The sequence below is a fragment of the Danio rerio genome, chromosome 7 (assembly GCF_049306965.1).
Source record: "Danio rerio strain Tuebingen ecotype United States chromosome 7, GRCz12tu, whole genome shotgun sequence".
Taxonomy (NCBI): domain Eukaryota; kingdom Metazoa; phylum Chordata; class Actinopteri; order Cypriniformes; family Danionidae; genus Danio; species Danio rerio.
The window spans coordinates 72757501-72777860 of record NC_133182.1 but is presented as its reverse complement, the minus strand read 5'-3'; the positions used below and the strand labels follow the sequence as shown (position 1 = coordinate 72777860).

Sequence of the window (20360 nt, the reverse complement as noted above, 5' to 3'; positions counted from 1 at the left end):
TGATTCTCTAAGGGTAATATGGGAAAGGATTTGGGGTCTATTTTTAGTGATGAACAATGGATATCTGTCTGCTCAAATTTCTATCCCAAAAGTACTTTTAATTTCGGTTTATGAACAAAATTATAAATGTTTTCACAGGATTTATCTAACCCCATTTCACCTCCATATATTTCCCAATTATTCCCAGCTATATGTTTCAAATGTAAGTTAGACATTTGCACAGTGATGCATGTATTTTGGGATTGGGACAAAATCAAAATTTGCTGGAAAGAGATTCACAAAATTATTTTAAAAAATAATTAGAAAGAGTTTAGCTTTGTCCCCAAAGGACTACCTTCTGAATTGTACATTGGAACTGTGTCTTGATCATAAAATAGAATGTGGATTGAATTTTTGTATATACTTGGCCAAAAAATGTATATTATTATAATGGTCAACTGCTCAGATACCTTCAGTCAATATGTGGCTTAGTCAGGCAACCAGACCAGAAAAATTATTTATATCAAAGATCTGAGGCGTTCTGGCACATTTAGTCCTCCTCCTGGATTTTTCTTGTTAGGTCATTAGTGACTATGTCTTTCTAAATTTGTTTTATCTCCTTTTATTTTTGTCTTTGCTTTGAACTTGTATGCATTTGTTAGAATATCTAACAAAAACTGCTGTACTTGTTACGAGATCCCAGTGTTGTTGTGTCGAAAAATAAATGATAAAAAAGACTGATTTTTTAATATCACAATTCTGCCAGTTTGGACTGATTTTATATCTTAAAATAGCGAATTTATATTCTACAATTCTGCCATTTTGGACTGATTTTATACCTTAAAATTGCACATTTATATTTCACAATTCTGACGTTTTCTGACTTATTTTATATCTTAAAATAGGGAGTTTATATTTAATAATTCTGGTATTTTGGACTGATTTTATATCTTCAGATAGCGAATTTATATATTTCACAAATCTGCCATTTTGGACTAATTTTATACCTTCAAATAGCGAATTTATATTTCACAATTCTGACGTTTTCTGACTCATTTTATAACTTAAAATTGTGAGTTTGAATTCTGACTTTTTGCAAATTTTAGAAAACGCTATTTCTTTCAGACACGAACTAACAACTCAGACTTTGTCCCTCACAATTTAGACATTTGGCAATTTCGAATATATACACTGCACATCCCACAATTCAGACTTTTTTTCCCTCACAATTGTGTGGATACAATTCCAAAAGAATCAAAATCACAGGTTATACAAGCTCAGAACTGTGAGAAAAAATACTGAGATTGCTTATGATCTCAGAATAGTGAGGAAAACGTCAGAATTGAGAGTTTGTCTGAATTAAAACGTGCAATTCAATAAATAAAAACTACAGAGGAAGATGTTAACTTGTTATTCTGAGAAAAACGTTTGAATTGTAAGAACGTTTGAAGAAAAAAACGAAAGATACAGGCTCAGAAAAAAAAGAGAAAAAAAATCACAATTTTGTTATTATTTTTGTTTAGTTTTTCCCCACTCGTGGCTGAAACATCAATGTCAAAGCTGTGTAAATTGGCCAAGAACAACTAAACAATGATCCAACACTTAGTTTTGTATGTTTTGAATAAAAAACAACAATAATAAAAGCAGCACTGGCAGCCAGCAGACTATTACCAAGAACTGCAAATGAGATTAGGCAGCGTCTTACATAACATGTGTGACTAAAGCCCTTATTCAGGATACTACACTACGCACCTCAAGAACAACCCATCTAATAAGAGGAGAATCTACATCAAATCACTGCGCGAATTAGAATCGAACACTGCAGCCTCTCTGTAAGGTCGACGCGCCCAACACAAACAACACACAGCACACATCTAATGCACAGGAAATTAAAAATGCACCAATAGCCGATCTGAGAGAGAGAGAGAGGGTGTATTTCATGAGAATGCTGCCCATAATAACTCTCTAAAGTATGAGAACAATGTTTGAGGCCACCACAGCGAGGGTTTCAGTGCGTTTGAGTTACTTACAGTTCATATTAATGGAAAGTGTACTGCTGCTTTAAATGGTATGCAGACCAGGTTCAGGCTGTTATTGTTGTTTCAAATATAAATACATAATCACAAGTCTATATAAATGCTATTATAAGAATAAGTTAGTTGAGTTTTCTTCTGCCATGCATGTTAAAGAGTGAAGAAATTGTGTCCTACAGGTGGTTTGTCAAGCCCACTCGCCTGTGTGGAGCACACTTAGAATTGTATGTTTTACAAGACGCATTTGGTTTAAATGTTATTCAGACCAGGTTCATGCTGTTGTTATCTCGAAGTAAAACTATTTAAAATCTATTTTTTTCATTCCTTGAAAATAAAAATGAAAACACATTGAAATATTGGGGAAAACCATGAAAAGAAGAAATTAAATCTTAAAATTTACTCTAAAGCGACTAACGAGTGAGAATAAAAGACGCACTTCAAATCATTGGAGAGAGGCAGTATATAAATGCAATTACAATTCTAATTAATTTAGCTTTTTTCTTACTAGACTGAAGAGAGTGTGTCCTACAGGTGGTTTGTCAACCCCACTCACCTGTGTGAAGCACACTCAGAATTGTATGTTACAAGATGCATTTGCTTTAAATGTTATTCAGACCAGGTTTATGCTGTTATTGTTATCGGATAGTAAAACATTTTAAAATCTCGTTTGCTCTTTGAAAATAAAAACTGAAAACACTTAAAAAAAAAACATTAAAAAGAAGAAATTAAATCACACTCAAATTTATTTATTCATTTAGCAGATGCTTTTATCTAAAGCGACTTACATTTGTGAGAGCATTTAAAACTTTCTGATGCTTTGAAGTGCTTCTTTTATCCTCACTTGTAAGTTAGTTTAGCTTTTTCTCTTCCATACATACTACAGATGTGAGAGTGTGTCCTACAAGTGGGGTTCCCCTTCGGTTGGGGAACTTCAGTGCCATGAATGGGAGGATTCGGATCAGAAGCCGCTTATCTGGAGAGTATTGAACGGGCCAATGAATGAAATTAATTGGCAGCGTAAGCTTGCGCAGGTGTGCGACATCTGCAATTATCTCAGCATATAAGCACACCTGAAGCCAGCAGACGCCATCCTTTTCGCTTCAGATCCTTTCTGAGTGAGTCGATGAGGGTTCCTCTTGCTGATCAGCACTTCAGAGCGAACGAGTGTGTCTCCCGGTCCAGAGTGGGTCTTCGCGGTGGCAGACGGTCGAGCTGGGTTACTCCCTTGCCTGCGGTTCTTTGGGTCCGGTCCTCCAGAGCGGTGCGTATAGTTGCAACTTTCCTAAAAGAGCAACACAGTCGTGCAGCACGTCCTTTTCAGGATGGCGCTCCGACTGTGCGTTTCTGGATGCGGGGGTTTCCTGTCTCCGGATGATGGACACGATCACTGCATTGCATGTTTGGGGGTCCAGCATGTTAATGCGGTGCTCGCGGGCGGTTCATGTCGTCATTGCGATGCCATGACCGTTGCACAGCTAAGATCGCGGCTAACCTTTGCAAGAGAGCGAGCCACCCCAGTTGCCTCCTGCTCTAAAAAAGCAGCGGGCGCTCGGGCAGATCTGAGGGTTTCAGCGGGAGCTAATCCGCCGCCCACGGGCTCGCGGACCTCTCGCTCCTCACGGCGCTCCATCCAAGCTTCGGGTGGTGAGAGTGATCCGTCTAACCAGATGGTAGCTCTCACACTCGCTGACACCGGAGATCAGATGTCCTCCGCGGCATCGGAGGGTGGGCTTTCACTGTCCGACGAAGATCCGGACCCGCTCGCCCCCTCCGGGCAGGTGAGCGCTGTCAAATCGGATCCTGAAGCGGACATGTTAGCCGTGCTTTCCCGGGCTGCTTCGGCCGTGGGGTTGGAGATGGTTTATCCCCCAGCTCCGCGGCCGGACCGACTAGATGGGTGCTACGTAGAGGACCAGAAGGCGAAGCCTTCGAAGCCTCTCGTCCCCTTCTTCCCGGAAGTGCACAGTAGGCTCACGCAGTCCTGGAGGGCACCTTTCTCTGCCCGTGCTGCGAGTGCCTCCGCCCTCACCGCCCTTGACGGCGGAGCTGCCAGGGGGTATGAGGCGATCCCGTCAGTGGAGCGCGCTATCGCGGTCAATCTTTGTCCGCGCGGCGCCTCTACGTGGCGGGGTTTGCCCCGCCTCCCGTCCAAAGCCTGTAGGTTGTCTGCCTCCCTCGGAGCCAGAGCTTATAAGGCTGCGGGCCAGGCTGCTTCTGCTTTGCACGCGATGGCCACCTACCAGCGCTACCAAGCGCAGGCGCTGGCCGAGCTGCACGAGGGCGGGTCCAACCCAAGCTTATTACATGAGCTGCGCACCGCGACCGACTATGCTCTTCGGACTACTAAGTCCGCCGCGTGTGCGCTGGGGAGGACGATGTCCACACTTGTGGTTCAGGAACGCCACCTCTGGCTAAACCTGGCCGATATGCGCGACGTTGACAAAGTTCGCTTTCTTGACTCGCCCATATCCCAGGCTGGCCTGTTCGGCGACACCGTCGGTGAATTCACCCAGGAATTCAAGGCGGTGAAAGAGCAGTCGGATGCGATGGGCAATGTCATCTATCGGCGTGGCCGTAAGCCCGCTCCGCCCGCCGAGCCATCCACCTCCGCTGTTCCTCGCCGAGGGCGCCCGCCAACGAGTGCTGCCCCGCCCCCGCCTGCGCCTCCGGCCAAGCGGGCGCGGCGTTCACCTCGAAAGCAGGCAGCCCCTCCTGCCCAGGGCGCCGTTAAGTCCGGTAAACGGACCGCGAAGCGTCCCTGAGACAGGCCATCCGGAGAAGAGGAAACTTGCTCTTTCCCCGCTGGAGGGCGGGGCCCCGATAACAACGGTACTTTTCAGTGCCACCAAAACATCAGTAAAAGAGCACTTTTTCCCTTCCCCGGATGTGACTGCACGAGTTCTGCCAGTCCGGGACGTGCTGCCTTCCGGCTCGCAGACTCTACGTGCTTCGCCAGTGGCTCACGAGCGCTGGGGGGACGGTCTCCCTTTCCTCAGCCCTCCAGCCCCCTCTCCGGAGTCAGGGTGCGGAGCCAGAGCGAATCGCTCTCCTCCAGCTCTTCCGCGGGACCCTCGTGCTTCCCGGATCAGCACACCCACTCCGCGCTGCCCCACCGCTGGTACGTCAGCGATTGTAGCGATGACTCCATTAGCGAGGGCTCTGCCTGCCTGGTTAGCGCGGGCCAGCCCCTCGCGGTGGCTCATACGCACAATCAGACTCGGTTACGCGATTCAGTTCGCGAAACGGCCCCCCAAGTTTACGGGCGTGTATTTCTCCAGGGTCAACCCCCTGTCCGCCCCTGTCTTGCGAGAGGAGATTGCTGCCCTCCTGGCGAAGGGTGCAATCGAGCCGGTTCCTCCAGCCGAGATGGAGAGTGGGTTTTACAGCCCATACTTCATCGTACCCAAAAAGAGCGGTGGGTCACGGCCAATCCTAGATCTGCGCGTTTTGAACCGCTGTCTGCACAAGCTGCCGTTCAGAATGCTCACGCAGAGGCGCATTCTCCAATGCGTTCGTCCTCGGGATTGGTTTGCAGCCATAGACCTGAAGGACGCGTATTTCCATGTCTCCATTCTTCCACGCCACCGCCAATTTCTGCGGTTTGCGTTCGAGGGTCGAGCGTGGCAGTACAAGGTCCTCCCCTTCGGGCTCTCTCTGTCTCCGCGGGTCTTCACCAAACTCGCGGAGGGTGCCCTAGCGCCCCTTCGGCTCGCGGGCATTCGCATACTCAATTATCTCGACGACTGGCTGATTTTAGCCCACTCGCGGGAGCAATCGATTATGCACAGGGACAAGGTGCTTCGGCATCTCCGCCTACTGGGGCTTCAGGTCAACCGAGAAAAGAGCAAACTCGCCCCCGTGCAGAGGATTTCTTTTCTCGGGATGGAGCTGGACTCGATCACCATGGTAGCGCACCTCTCCGAGGAACGCGCTCGCCTGTTGCTGAACTGTCTGAGGGAGCTCGACAGCAAACTAGTGGTCCCACTGAAGTTCTTTCAGAGGCTCCTGGGGCATATGGCATCCGCAGCCGCCGTCACGCCGCTCGGGTTGCTCCATATGAGACCACTTCAGCACTGGCTTCACGATCGGGTCCCCAGACGCGCATGGCACGCGGGCACACACCGGGTCTCGGTTACTGCGCTGTGTCGCCGCGCCCTCAGCCCTTGGAACGACCCCTCGTTCCTACAGGCCGGTGTGCCTCTAGGACAGGCGTCCAGCCATGTTGTTGTTTCAACAGACGCTTCCAACACGGGTTGGGGGGCCGTGTGCCGCGGGCATGCGGCTGCGGGCCTTTGGAAGGGTGCCCAGCTGCATTGGCATATCAATCGCCTAGAGCTGTTGGCAGTGTTCCTCGCTCTCCACCGCTTTTTACCGGTGCTGGAGCGGCAACACGTGCTGGTCAGGACGGACAGTATGGCGGCGGCGGCGTATATCAACCGCATGGGGGGTATGCGCTCTCGCCGCATGTCTCAGCTCGCCCGCCGTCTGCTCCTCTGGAGTCACCCGCGGCTGAAATCGCTGCGCGCCATTCACGTCCCAGGCACGCTCAATTGTGCAGCCGATGCGCTCTCACGACAGCTGTTACGCCCTGGAGAATGGAGACTCCACCCCGAGTCTGTTCAGCTGATATGGGCGCGATTCGGGGAGGCCCAGATCGATCTGTTTGCTTCCCCCGAGAACGCTCACTGCCAGTTGTTTTTTTCCCTGACCGAGGGCTCTCTCGGCACGGATGCACTGGCCCACAGCTGGCCTCGGGGCATGCGCAAGTATGCGTTTCCCCCAGTGAGCCTGCTCGCGCAGTTTCTGTGCAAGGTCAGGGAGGACGAGGAACAGGTTCTGCTAGTTGCGCCCCTTTGGCCCAACCGGACCTGGATATCAGAGCTCTCACTCCTCGCGACGGCCCTCCCCTGGCGGATCCCTTTGAGAGAGGACCTACTCTCTCAGGGACAGGGCACCATCTGGCACCCTCGCCCCGATCTTTGGAACCTCCACGTGTGGTCCCTAGACGCGAGGAAGACTTAGGTAACCTACCGACTGCGGTGGTTAATACCATCACTCAGGCTAGAGCCCCCTCCACGAGGCGCGCCTACGCCCTGAAGTGGAGTCTATTCACGGAATGGTGCGTCTCTCGCAGAGAAGACCCCCGAAATTGCCAGATTAGTGTTGTGCTCTCTTTCCTTCAAGAGAAGTTGGACAGCAGGCTGTCGCCCTCCACTCTCAAGGTTTACGTGGCCGCCATCTCCGCTTATCATAGCGCGGTAGCTGGCGGCACCGTGGGAAAGCATAACCTGGTCATCCAGTTCCTTAGGGGTGCTAGGCGAATTAATCCATCTCGCCCCCCTCTCATGCCCTCTTGGGATCTCGCCCTCGTTCTCACGAGTCTGCGATCCGATCCCTTTGAGCCACTCGAATCAGTATCTCTAAGATTTCTGTCCCTGAAGACAGCTCTGCTGGTTGCGTTGGCCTCCATCAAGAGGGTCGGGGACCTGGAGGCATTTTCGGTCAGTGACTCGTGCCTGGAATTCGGGCCGGATTACTCTCACGTCATCCTGAGACCCCGCCCCGGTTATGTGCCCAAGGTTCCTACCACCCCCTTTAGAGATCAGGTAGTGAACCTGCAAGCGCTGCCCCCGGAGGAGGCAGACCCAGCCCTTTCTTTAATTTGTCCAGTTCGCGCTCTGCGCATTTATGTGGACCGTACTCAGAATTTTAGATCATCTGAGCAGCTCTTTGTCTGTTATGGCGGTCGGCAGCAGGGAAGTGCCGTATCAAAACAAAGATTATCCCACTGGATTGTGGATGCCATTTCACTCGCTTATTCGAGTCGAGGTCAGCCGTGTCCCCCGGGAGTTCGTGCACACTCCACTCGGAGCGTTGCATCCTCTTGGGCGCGTGCACGCGGCGCCTCTCTAACAGACATCTGTAGAGCTGCGGGCTGGGCGACACCCAACACATTTGCAAGGTTTTACAATCTGCGAGTGGAGCCGGTTTCCTCAAGGGTATTAGGTAACCCTTTGGTGATTGAGGAGACAACTCGGTAGGGTGTTGAAACACGCTTGCGGCGCCATTCTCCCTAACACGGAGGTACGTGCGCCTTTTTTATCTGTCAGTAAAGTTCCCCGTCAGGTGAGCCCTGCAGATTCCTCCGTGGCCCCCAGCACTGACTCAGCGGAGGAGTCACTTGCTGGCCCACTACGTTGTAGGTCTGCCCGCTGGTCAGCCCGCGTTTTGGGTATAGGTGCCTGCTATGCGTGATCCCCACTAGGCGATCCCATATGCTTATTCCGCCACGGTTAAGTCCCCCCCCTGGGTGGACCCGTGTCTTCCCTCTCCGCTAACCACTCTTTTGCTATGCGTACTCCCCCTTTTTAGGGCTAGTCCATAGGTAAATTCTGCCATCTATCCCCCCCTTGGGTAACGGATGGCCTCCGCAGCGTCCTCCCTATCGGGATTGCACGCTTCCCAGCGTACTGTCGTATTCCTAGAATTATCTAGACGCTCACGACTTCCCAAAAAATATATCTAAATCCGTAAAACTTCTGTTGAAGTAGGATAAATTAGGGCCAGGGACACGTTGGAGGACCGCGCCCCCCATGATGTGGGTGCGTCACGCTTGCTTGACTATCTCCTCATCGGGGGTGTTGGTAAGGTGCAGTCATTATGGCGCTTTCCATATTCTCCCATTCATGGCACTGAAGTTCCCCAACCGAAGGGGAACGTTCGAGGTTACAGAAGTAACCCTTCGTTCCCCGAGGAGGGGAACGGAAGTGCCATATTCCGTCGCCATAATGACTGTCCCTTAGCTGTTTGAAAGTCTCTTCAGCTTAAAAGGATGGCGTCTGCTGGCTTCAGGTGTGCTTATATGCTGAGATAATTGCAGATGTCGCACACCTGCGCAAGCTTACGCTGCCAATTAATTTCATTCATTGGCCCGTTCAATACTCTCCAGATAAGCGGCTTCTGATCCGAATCCTCCCATTCATGGCACTTCCGTTCCCCTCCTCGGGGAACGAAGGGTTACTTCTGTAACCTCGAACGTTCTCAGAACTGCACATTTTCCAAAAAGCATTTGGTTTAAATGTTATGCAGACCAGGGGTCCGTTCTTAGTACCTTACTTAAATGATCTAACATGATTTGGCAGATCCTGGATCTGTAAAAGTGCTGTAAAAAGAGCTTGCGCAATTTAAAGCTACATAAGACATTGCAGAGGAGCTCTGCTTGATTTTTAAGCCCTCTTTGCAAAGATGATTTAATGATAATGACTAACTTGGAAACAACTGGTTATGGGGCAAAAATTATAACAAATACATGGAAGTTATGCGGCTCGCAAACTCATTCATTCATGCATTCATCCATTCATTTTCCTTCGGCTTAAGGCCTTTATTCATCAGAGGTTGCCACAGCAGAATGAACCGCCAACTTATCCAGCATATGTTTTACACAGCGGATGCTTTTTCCAGCTGCAACCCAGCACTGGGAAATATCCATACACACTCATACACTACGGCCAATTTAGCTTATTCAATTTACCTATAGTGCATGTCTCTGGACTGTGGGGGCAACCGGAGCACCCGGAGGAAACCCACTCCAACAGGACATGCATACTCCACACAGAAATGCCAACTGACCCGGCTGGGCCTAGAACCAGTGACCTTCTTGCTGTGAGGTGACACTAAGCACTGAGCCACCAGGCTCACAAACTGAAGCATAACAATAAAAGTACCTCCGGTGTGCAGTGCTAGTTTTGGCATCTTTGTGTTGCCTGGTTTAAAAAATGCTGGGGAAAATATTTAAATTAAATGTGTTGTGTTTATTCCATTTCACTGACTGATTGTTTAACAGAGCAAAGAAATTTTAACAGTATGTCTGATAATATTTTTTCTTCTGGAGAAAGTCTTATTTGTTTTATTTTGGCTAGAATAAAAGCAGTTAATACATTTTTTAAACATCATTTTAAGAACAATTTTATTAGCCCCTATTATTAGCAATTTTTAATAACTTGCCTAATTACCCTACCCTAACCCCAAGTTAAATTCAATAACTTGCCTAATTACCCTAACCTGCCTTGTTAACCTAATTAACCTAGTTAAGCCTTCAAATGTCACTTTAAGCTGTATAGAAGTGTCTTGAAAAATACCTAGTGAAATATTATTTACTGTCATCATGGCAAAAATAAAATAAATCAGTTATTAGAAATGAGTTATTAAAACTATTATGTTTAGAAATGTGTTGAAAAAAATCTCTCTGTTAAACAGAAATTGTTTATATATTGTTATATATATGTCTTTTTAATAAAATGTATAAAAACACTATATACATTTATACAAACTTAAATATTACTGACATTACCATTGGCTTTCTCTCCAAGAGATGTAATGATCACTCATTTTAGACCTCTATTTTGCTTTCAATCACTGTCTAAACCTCTGTGCAACCCATGATGAGAGTTTCCACGAAGAGTCAATTTCCATATAACCAAACGAGACAGAGCATGAACAAAAACCACGTAGAAAGCATTTGAGGACAATTAAACAAAACCAAGGGTTGAAATGTGCTGGTTTAAAGCTGCTTCTTTTTCTTTTCTGGCAATATATTATGCATAACAGGGCTCAACAATAAGGACTGCCCGGTGGCCCAGGGCCAGCGTGAGAGACAATTGGGACAGTAGACAGGATCATTACTGGCCCGATTGGGACAGTGCTGCCTTGTCACTAACATTCAATTTGTCTGCTATTTGTCAATTGCGTGCATTTTAAGTTTGTGCTTTTAAGTCTTCAAACACTACCTTGTCTGTGATGTAGTAAACACCATATTGCTTTAAGGTTCCTCTTATCTGATTTGATATTTTGAGCATGCAATTTGTTTCCATAACCTGGTAACAACCAGAACAGGGAAGAAACAGCAACATGGCGGCAACATCAAAATATAATGCTAAAAGAAAATGTCTGTTTCTAATGTTTTGGAAGCAGACATTTACATGTGAACAACGTGACAAAAAAAATGAAGTGATGTTTTGCACAGTTTGCCGTCAGATTAACAAGTCAGCCCACCTTTTGTTAAATAATTTCGAACTGTAATAAAATACCTCTACATTTTCCATACTAATCTTTTTGTTTGCATAACACTTTAATACTTTTTTTTTAAGTATTAAAATTGTAGATTCACAAACTTTATTTTTGACACATTATTTAAAATACGCGGCTAAAATATAGCTATTAAGTTCCTTTTTTTTTGGTGGGGCCATTGAAAATTTTGGCAGGGCAGGTAAAAATCTGAACCACTGGCCCGATCAGACCAGTACAAAAAATCCTTAGCGTTGAACCCTGCATAATTATTATTTCTTTATCACAAAGTGTTTTCAGATAGGTTCATTGTCAAACTCGATCAAGAGGTCTATTATGGAGCCAGATGTGTCTTAAAAATAACACATTTACAAAATAGAATTCATACATCCACTCCACAATTCACATGTACAAAACCTGATTTGTAAATTCAAAACACAATTCACAAATGCAAAAAACATTTCATTAATACAAAACACAATTTGTGAATTCACAAGTAAATTGCATAAATATTTGGATTTGTGTATTTTTGAATTGTGTTTTTAGTTTCCAAACTGAATGTGTGTATTCATGAATCATGTTTTGAGTTTACAATTTTTATTTTGTATGTTATTTTGAGAATAATCTGACTCCATAGTCTATTAACCATGTCTGATGAACTTCAATATTACTCATTCATTCATTCATTCATTCATTTACTCCATTACAGATATTTATAAACCAAATTGAGAGTGATATGCTGATGCAAGTTACTACACACCCCGCCCCCTCAAGCAAACACTCATGCAATGTGTTTGTATATCAACACAAACACAAGATCACTTATTTGATCACCATTTAACCGCTTGTCACATGGACACTATTATAAACTAACAACAAAACTGCTTGACAGTGCACCGACACACACTAGCTGTTCAAACTCCCAGTGAGCACACTACTTAGGTGACTGAGCTGACTCGGAAAGTGGGCGTGATGCTGTCTAGGTAGGAAGCGCACTAGGATTTGAAACACAGCCTGCGCGCGCACACAGTTTAAGTATGAGTCTTGAAAGTGAACAAAAAGTGGGTTACCTTTGGAGTAGAGTGACTTGGGCGAATCGAGGTCGATATCCGCGCTAAAAAGCGATGTGAAATCAGAGGGCATCGCAGTGCCTCCGACCCGTCACGAAAAATGACAGATTTTCTCTTCAACCGCAGCTCCTAACAAACTGCCATCGTCCAGCTCGAAACACCAAACAAAACAAAAGCCATGTAGAGGAAAGGCAGGCAGTGACACTTCTGAGAATCATAAATAAAGTGTTTGTTTGTGTCGTTCGGCGCTCTTCGTAATGTGTGCGTGTGTGTATACAGTCAGCCAGCACGACTCTGTTTAGTTTGTCTGTTTCCTCCGCGGCCCCGCCCACTCCACGCGTCATCACTTCACGAGCAAAACACACCGAGCTTAATCACATCAAACGCAGATCTCTTTACCTGCCTGTTATGTATGAATATTGAACAAATAGCCTACGTTAAGTTCGGTAAGTCTTTATTTTGATGGTCCCTAGTGCACATTTGGCACATTTAAGTATTATGTCTGCTTAATATCGGCCGATACTGCTCCTTCAACAGACATTTAACTGACTGTATGCAAGTACATGTCAACTTACACTAACCCCTACCTAAAAGTCTACTTATAATCTAATGAGAAAACTAGTTGGCATGCAGTGTACTTGAATTCAACAAAATGTGTTAAAGGGACCATCAAAATACCTTTAGTTTTGGATAATGGAAATAATTTTGGCTCCTTTGACAATTTTTTTCTGCGCCAAAAAGTTCCTTATGACCTAACATGAACATCAACCAGCTGCTCCTTTTTTCCAAGCTTCTTATGGATTTGTGATTATTAGCTTATTTAAAGAATACGAATAACAGTAAGACCAAAAATATAAATGCCAGGTAAACGTATAAACAAATTATACAAATGTACAAATATAAAAATGAATTAAATACATTACAAAATTGCACATTTTTTATGTACGAAGGGCTTTCTTGTATAAAGAGTCTCCGATATTGGTAATTTATAAGCACATTTCAGTCAACAAAACCATAAAATTAGGTTTCTTATTTGTGAATTTAACCTGGGTGCGAATTACAGGGGGGTTTGGGGGGATTTTATAAAGTTATAAATCTAGATCAGATAAAATCTCACAAGCTAAAATTATAGCAAGGCTGTAAAAACTATATATAGAGAGACCTATTATTGATGAATGGCAACACAAGTGTGTTTTATTAACAGTGGTGTAAAGTAACATGTTACAAATACTCAAATTACTGTAATTGAGTAGTTTTTTCTCAGGAATTATCCTGATAATTGTCGTGTACTTTTACTTTCCCTTGAGTACATTTTTACTGCAGTATTCGTACTTTTACTCCTTCAGCCTGCATCACTACTTTATTTTTTCTTGTCTATGGGGATTTGAAAAATCAATCCTGTGATTCCTGTCCAATCAAATCGCACATAGAAAGTAAATCGCATCATATTGAACTACCTCAAGACATGGGCGATTTATGATCGCAACAAACTGTTTGAAAGCATTAAAAGTGTCCAAGAAGATGTCAAAAATCTTTACACGCTTTCACCCAGAGACTGTTTAGATGCATGTCACTGATAAGAAGATGATGGGTGTTAACTCTATGATGACCGAATTGACGTCAGAACCCAAAGTCAGGCTGACATCAATGTCCAACGTCCAACTTAAAACAAACCAAATATCAACATCTAATTATGTTACAGCTTGACGTTGTGTGGATGTTACCACTATGCCATCTATCAGATGTTGGATTTTGGTCGCCCTACCTGATGAATAAATGTCAGTATATGACGTCAATATGACGTTGTTTTAAGATGTTTACTCGACTTTGGATTTTGGTCACTTTCTAACACAACCTAAAATCAATCAAATGTCAATTTCATTTAATGCTGATTTTGACATCAAAATAAGGTTGTGCTTAGATGCTGGCTAGACATTGAATTTTGGTCATCTGACAATACAACCTAAATCTAACCAAATATTAACGTCTTATGTGTGTCCTGCTGGGCAATAGATGCACTACAGAATTTTACGTTTACACACACACACACGCACATATTACATGTAAATCATCAGCTTTTCACAGTGTAATAACTCACAACTCTTGAGTACTTTTGAAAGGTCTACTGTTTACTCATACTTTGAGTAATATTTACAACAGATACTATTACTCTACTTTCACTACATTTAAGGCAAGTAATGATACTTTTACTTGAGTGTGGTTTTTTCAGTACTTTTTCCACCACTAATTATTAATGGAAACTTATCAACTTGCTCTGCTGATTTAATAATTAATACAAATGTGATCAATTTAGTAACTGTAAAAAGACATTCAATGACCATTTACTTTAAAGGGCACCTACTATCGCATTTATAAGTGGTTTAAACAATTTTTTTGGGGCAACACTAAGTGACTATAGCCAACTAATTAACTTACTTTTTATAATCACACTTCATAAACAAAGCAAGCAATTAAACCTGTATCTACAACAGCACTGTTCAGTTCACTGCTTATGATACAAAGCAGGCTTTTTGTGGCTTTTGTGTCCCTCCTGGCCAGACGCCGTATTCTTCTACTACAGTGGAAGTCATCCGGTCCACCTACTCACTCCATGTGGATTAATGACGATTTTCACTTCATAAAACTGGAACAAATTAGACACTGTCTAAAAGGTTCTTCCAAACACTTTTCTAAAATTTGGCCTCTCTCTTTGAAAATATGGAAATGTATACTCCGTGCATACTGGATGATAGTTCAATTTTACATTTTTCACTGCTGAGTGACAACTTATCTGACATCATGACCAGGCCTTCAGTTTGGTGTTGGTTGGTTGTTTTTTTTTTTTCTATTTTTTTAAAATACATAAATATATCTGGAGGTCAATAATTGTCACAATCATTTAGATCCTTACTTCTCTCTCTACACTCTCAGAAATAAAGGTACGAGAGTCACTGGGGTGCTACCTTTTCAAAAGGTACAAATTTATACCTAAAAGGTTCATATTAATACCTCAAGAATACTTATTAGTACCTAAAAAGTACAAAAGTGTTCCTCTTAAAATTTGTAGGTTTTAATATATACTTTTGAGGTACTAATATGGACCCTTCAAGTACAAATGTGTACCTTTTGAAAAGGTGCCACCCCAGTGACAACTCTCGTACCTTTATTTCTGAGAGTGTTTGTCAAAATGTACAACAATATTCTAAAATGTGTGATATTTGTACATTTTTTAAACATTTCTATGAAAAAAGTTGGGAAAAATAAATGAATAAATAAAAAGCAGTCTGCAGAAACACTTTGATTGACATTCTCCCTTTGTACGTGTTATCAGAGGGAGAAAGCTCCGCCCATTAGTGACGATCTCTCCCTCACTTAACTTCTACAGTATATGGAAATATTGTTTTGTTTAACGGCAGACGGTTCCGCAGCATCCGGTCACGCACTAGCCGGCTGAAGGAAAGTTTCTTCCCTCAGACTATCAGGCTGATGAACTGCACACCATCGATATGTAGCATCCACTGCACTTTAACCAATCCATACTTGAAACAATACTGTCTACAACTATGTGGACACCTATTCATTGTAGATATCACTGTCAATTTCACATTGTCCTGTTTTTTTTATGCTGTTGTATTTTGCACTGTTTGTATTTTGTACTGTCTGGAGTCAGCGCCTAAGCTTTTCACTCATCATGTGCTGCGGATGATGTGACAATAAAAATGATTTGATTTGATTTGGCTCTTTTCATAATAACTTTTATTTATGTATTGCAATTGCTTGCAAATATTTACATTAAGAAATGTATAATTTCAAGAGATATTCCTTGTTTGTTGTCAAGAATCCTGTTAGCATGCAGGTATGGTTTAATACTTACAAGACAATATAACAATTCATGTTTGTTATAGGTGGCGGCACGGTGGCACAGTGGGTAGCGCTGACGCCTCACAGAAAGAAATTCGCAGGTTCAAGCCTCGGCTGGGTCAGTTGGCATTTCTATGTGAAGTTTTTGCATGTTTTCCCCATGTTGGCCTGGGTTTCGTCCAGGTGCTTCGGTTTCCCCCACATGTCCAAACACATGCGCTATAGTAGAATTGGGTAAGCTAAATTAGCCGTAGTGTATGAGTGTTTATGGGTGTTTCACCAGTGATAGGTTGCCGCTGGAAGGGCATCCGCTGCGTAAAACAAATGCTGGATAAGTTGGTGGTTCATTCCACTGTTAATAAAGGGACTAAGCTGAATAAAAAATGAACGAATGACTATCAAGTCAGAAATATGGTCATTAGTATTTGTAAATATTTTAAAATTTCATTTATTCTTGCAGTTCAAAGCTGGTTTTTTTCATTAATATTTTCTTATAGAAATCAATGTAAAATTAATCTATTGCTCATGACCCACTATGACCCACCCTTCGCTGATAAACGTCCAGAATTTGTCCCATGCATGAGCTCATTTGTCTTATTTTGACTGCTACACCATCATAAATAGTGAAAGTAACCCATCGAAAAATGTTTTAACACCAAGCAGAATCCTCTGTTGGCTGTTGCTTCAGTGTGACTTCAGCTAATCAGTTTTGGCCAATGCAAACTATTATTTATCATGAGTTCAACATCCAGCCATACCTGTCAACCCTCAAGTTTTTCCGGGGAGACTCCCTTATTTAAGGTATTTTCCATTATTTCTCCCGTATTTTCAATTTTTCTCTGAAGGGTGGGCAACAAGCATTTTTTTTATTTTAATTTATTATTATTTTTTTTCTTTTTTTTTAATTGAGAGAACATTTCACAAGTAAGTTGTATTCTAAATCTTGGACCCTGTATTTGAAACAAAAAATGACCAATGAAAAGGTATGAAGCACCAAAAGCAACCCATAATAAAATTTATTTGAATACTATTTTGGCTATTGTTATCCATAAATTTTCAAATAAACTTTTTTTTGGTTATGATGACCATCCGACAATCTACTTTAGCTAAAATAATGCTTAAAATGTCCACTTTTTGAGAAAAAAGAACCACCCCTTTCACAAGCCTGACTGTTATTATTTCTCAGTCATATTCAAGTTTTTTTTTCTTTTGTGTGAAAACTGATGCAGTTTACTTTTCATGATTGTTTGATGAACAGAAAGTTTTGTATATTAATAATGTTTCATAATATTCATCCATTTATTTTCCTTCAGCTTAGTCCCTTTATTCATCACAGCACCAGAGCGGAATGAACTGACAGAGGATGCCATTCCAGCTGCAACCCAGTACTGGGAAACACCCATACACACTCTTTCACAGTCTACGGACAATTTAGTTCATCAGTTCACCTAAAGCACATGTCTTTAGATTGTGGGGAAAACTGGAGCACCCAAAGGAAACCCACGTCAACACAGGGTGAACACTGAAATGCTGACCCAGTCGGGACTCGAACCAGCGACCTTCTTGCTGTGAGGTGACAGTGCTAACCACTGAGCCACCATGCTGCCTTGTTTTAATATTAGTATGTTATTTTTTAATTCTAAAACATATTAATAGTGGACTGAATTAGTGTTTCTTAGGATACAAACCTGCATGTTTGTGTTTAACAAAGCGCCCAATCATTGTTGTCATGCCATCACGGTCTCGTGAAAAATCAAACCATTATTGTCTGCAGACAACGCAGGCTGTGAGGAAAGTTTGACACAACATTTGGCAGCTTGACACATGATTCATGTTCAGCAGATCCACTATTGTCCTCCGCACACAATGGGTGTTCATATCAGGGTTGCGCGCCATTCAGAAATAAACTCAGAAAGTTCATTCAAATACGAAATTTGACTAGTAAGGAGGTAAAATGAACTGAGATACTTTAACTTTAATTTTTTTATATTTTTATTTTAAAGGTAGCCTATTATGCCCCCTTTTAAAATATGTTAAATAAGTCCTTGATGTCCCTTCAGTGTGTATGTGAATTTTCAGCTCAAAATACCACACACATATTTATTTATAACCCTTTAAATCTGCCCCTTTTAGGCTTTGATCTAAACTGTGCCATTTTGGTGACTGTCGCTTTAAATTCAAATTCTGCACAGCTTTTTTACAAATAGGGTGGAGCTACAAATGCATACGCTTCAGATTCAAAATGGTTCTAACATTATCTCTGTAAAAAAACTTTCAAAAATGAAGTTAATCGTTAGCTGCGTCCCAAATCGCATACTTATGCACTATTCTACGCCATTTTGTAGTATGAATAGTGTAAGTAGTGTGTTCACACTGAAAACTCTAAAAATCATAAGTGCACTTTGATTACCCGGATGATGCACTCATTCAGCCAGTAAAATGAAGTGTGTAATGATGGACACTTCACGCACTTAACGACCTCAGGTTCGCTCACGTGGCAGAAGGGGCGGAGCTATCGAGCACACATGTTGGATAACTTTATTTGTTTTGGATGTTGAAATCGAAATTCTCCTACGAGAGGGATTATAGCGCCTTCCGATGGTGAATGCGGTTATACTCATGGCAGGTAAATTATATATATTAGTTTTGATAGTTTAGCCATTTAATTTACTGATTTGGCAATTGTCAAACGTCATCAGGGAAACGGTTTGAATTTCCGCTTAGTAAAAAAACATTGCTCCATTTAGGACGACACTACAGTCATATACTATGCTGTTGAGTGTGTTAGTGCATAAGTACATAGTGCATGAGTGCATAGTGTATAGTGTGCCAATTGAGACGCAGCTAAAGTAGACGGTGTTCAATTGTGCATCCTAAAACACTAATGGTGGACGGCTGCTTCTCACTTAGGGCTGTTTATGGTAATGAGAAAGAGGTGGTCACTAATGAGTGGGGCTTTTCATCTCTGATGACATGTACAAAGGCAGATGTACATGTGAAGTGTGATTATAAAAAGTAAAATTAATTTTAAAAAGTAAAATTAATTAACTCTTACCTTTAGAGGCTGACAATATTTGCACACTGTTACCCCACAACTGTGTTTAAACCCCTTTTAAAAGTGATAATAGGTGTCTTTTAATGTAAGTGGTCGTCTTTTTACAGGCATTGATCATATTATCAATTATTGTTAAATCTGCAAAGCAAGATTAGCTGATCAGATTGTTGCCATTAATAACACACACTTGTGTCGACATAGTCCAGGGGTGGCCAACCCTGTTCCTGGAGAGCCACCTTCCAGCAGATTTCAGTTGCAACCCATATCAAACACACCTGCCTGTAATTATCACGTGGTGTTCAGGTCCTAATTAATTGGTTCAGGTGTGTTTGATATGAGTAGCAACTGAAATCTGCAGGAAGGTGGCTCTCCAGGAACAGGGTTGACCACTGCTGCCATAGTCAATAATATCTCTCTCTATATTTAGTTTTTATACTCCTGCAATAATTTTCCCTTGTGTGATTTTATCTGATCTAGATTTATAACTTTATAAAGTGCTTTATTACCCTACAATCCACCGACCAAAGATTTTGGTCATTCTGTGATGATTCATAATGTTGCATAAGATCGGTGTAAATGATTTTCCTTCTGTTTACAAACAGAGTACACAATTGTTGACCCCTTTTTATCCCAATACAGGTCACACTTTATTTAAAGTGGCCTTAACTACTATGTATTTGCATCAATAAATAAAAATAATGTTCTTACTGTGTTTTTAATGTGGTTCATTCCGCTGTGGTGACCCCTGATTAATAAAGGGACTAAGCCAAAAAATAAAAAATAAAAATGAATGAATGAATAATATATAGAGGGATGTGCTGTAACTATTACGACATCTGATGTAAATTAATATTTGACATTTAATATTATGAAAATTATTATAATGAATTTTTTGTATCGACTTTCGCACAGATTGACTTTTTTATCAATAGTGATAAATCAAATCAAAATAAAAAATGACAACAATTATAGTCATAATTTTGTCTCAGAAAAAAAGTAAGCAGTACACATTTTGATGAAAAGAGAATATTTTAACTTTCCTTATTTTAACATTTAGCCCCATCTCAGAAATAAAATAAACAGTGCCATCTGGTGTCTAAAAGAGATTAATAGCATATTCGTGATTACACTCAAGGTATCTAATATACAGTTGAAGTCAAAATTATTAGCCCACCTTTTAATTTTTTTTTCTTTATTAAATATTTCCCAAATGATGTTTAACAGAGCAAAAAAAATTTTTATTCTGATAATATTTTTTTCTTCTGGAGTTAGTCTTATTTGTTTTATGTTGGCTATAAT

At 42.2% G+C, this 20360-nt stretch overlaps 1 protein-coding gene across 19 annotated transcripts in view; it reads right to left on the bottom strand.

Annotated features, from left to right (window-relative positions):
• The window catches only part of nfat5b (nuclear factor of activated T cells 5b), a 102305-nt gene extending 89864 nt beyond the window's left edge, over positions 1–12441 (bottom strand). For all 19 annotated transcript variants that reach the window (XM_073907515.1, XM_073907517.1, XM_073907516.1 and 16 more), the window contains exon 1: positions 12146–12441. Coding sequence is in view for 12 of the 19 variants with exons in the window: in XM_068222774.2 (XP_068078875.1) it covers positions 12146–12218 (73 nt within the window). In the remaining 7 variants the exon portion in view is untranslated. The remainder of the gene's footprint in view (positions 1–12145) is intronic.
• Positions 12442–20360: the final 7919 nt, after the last annotated feature.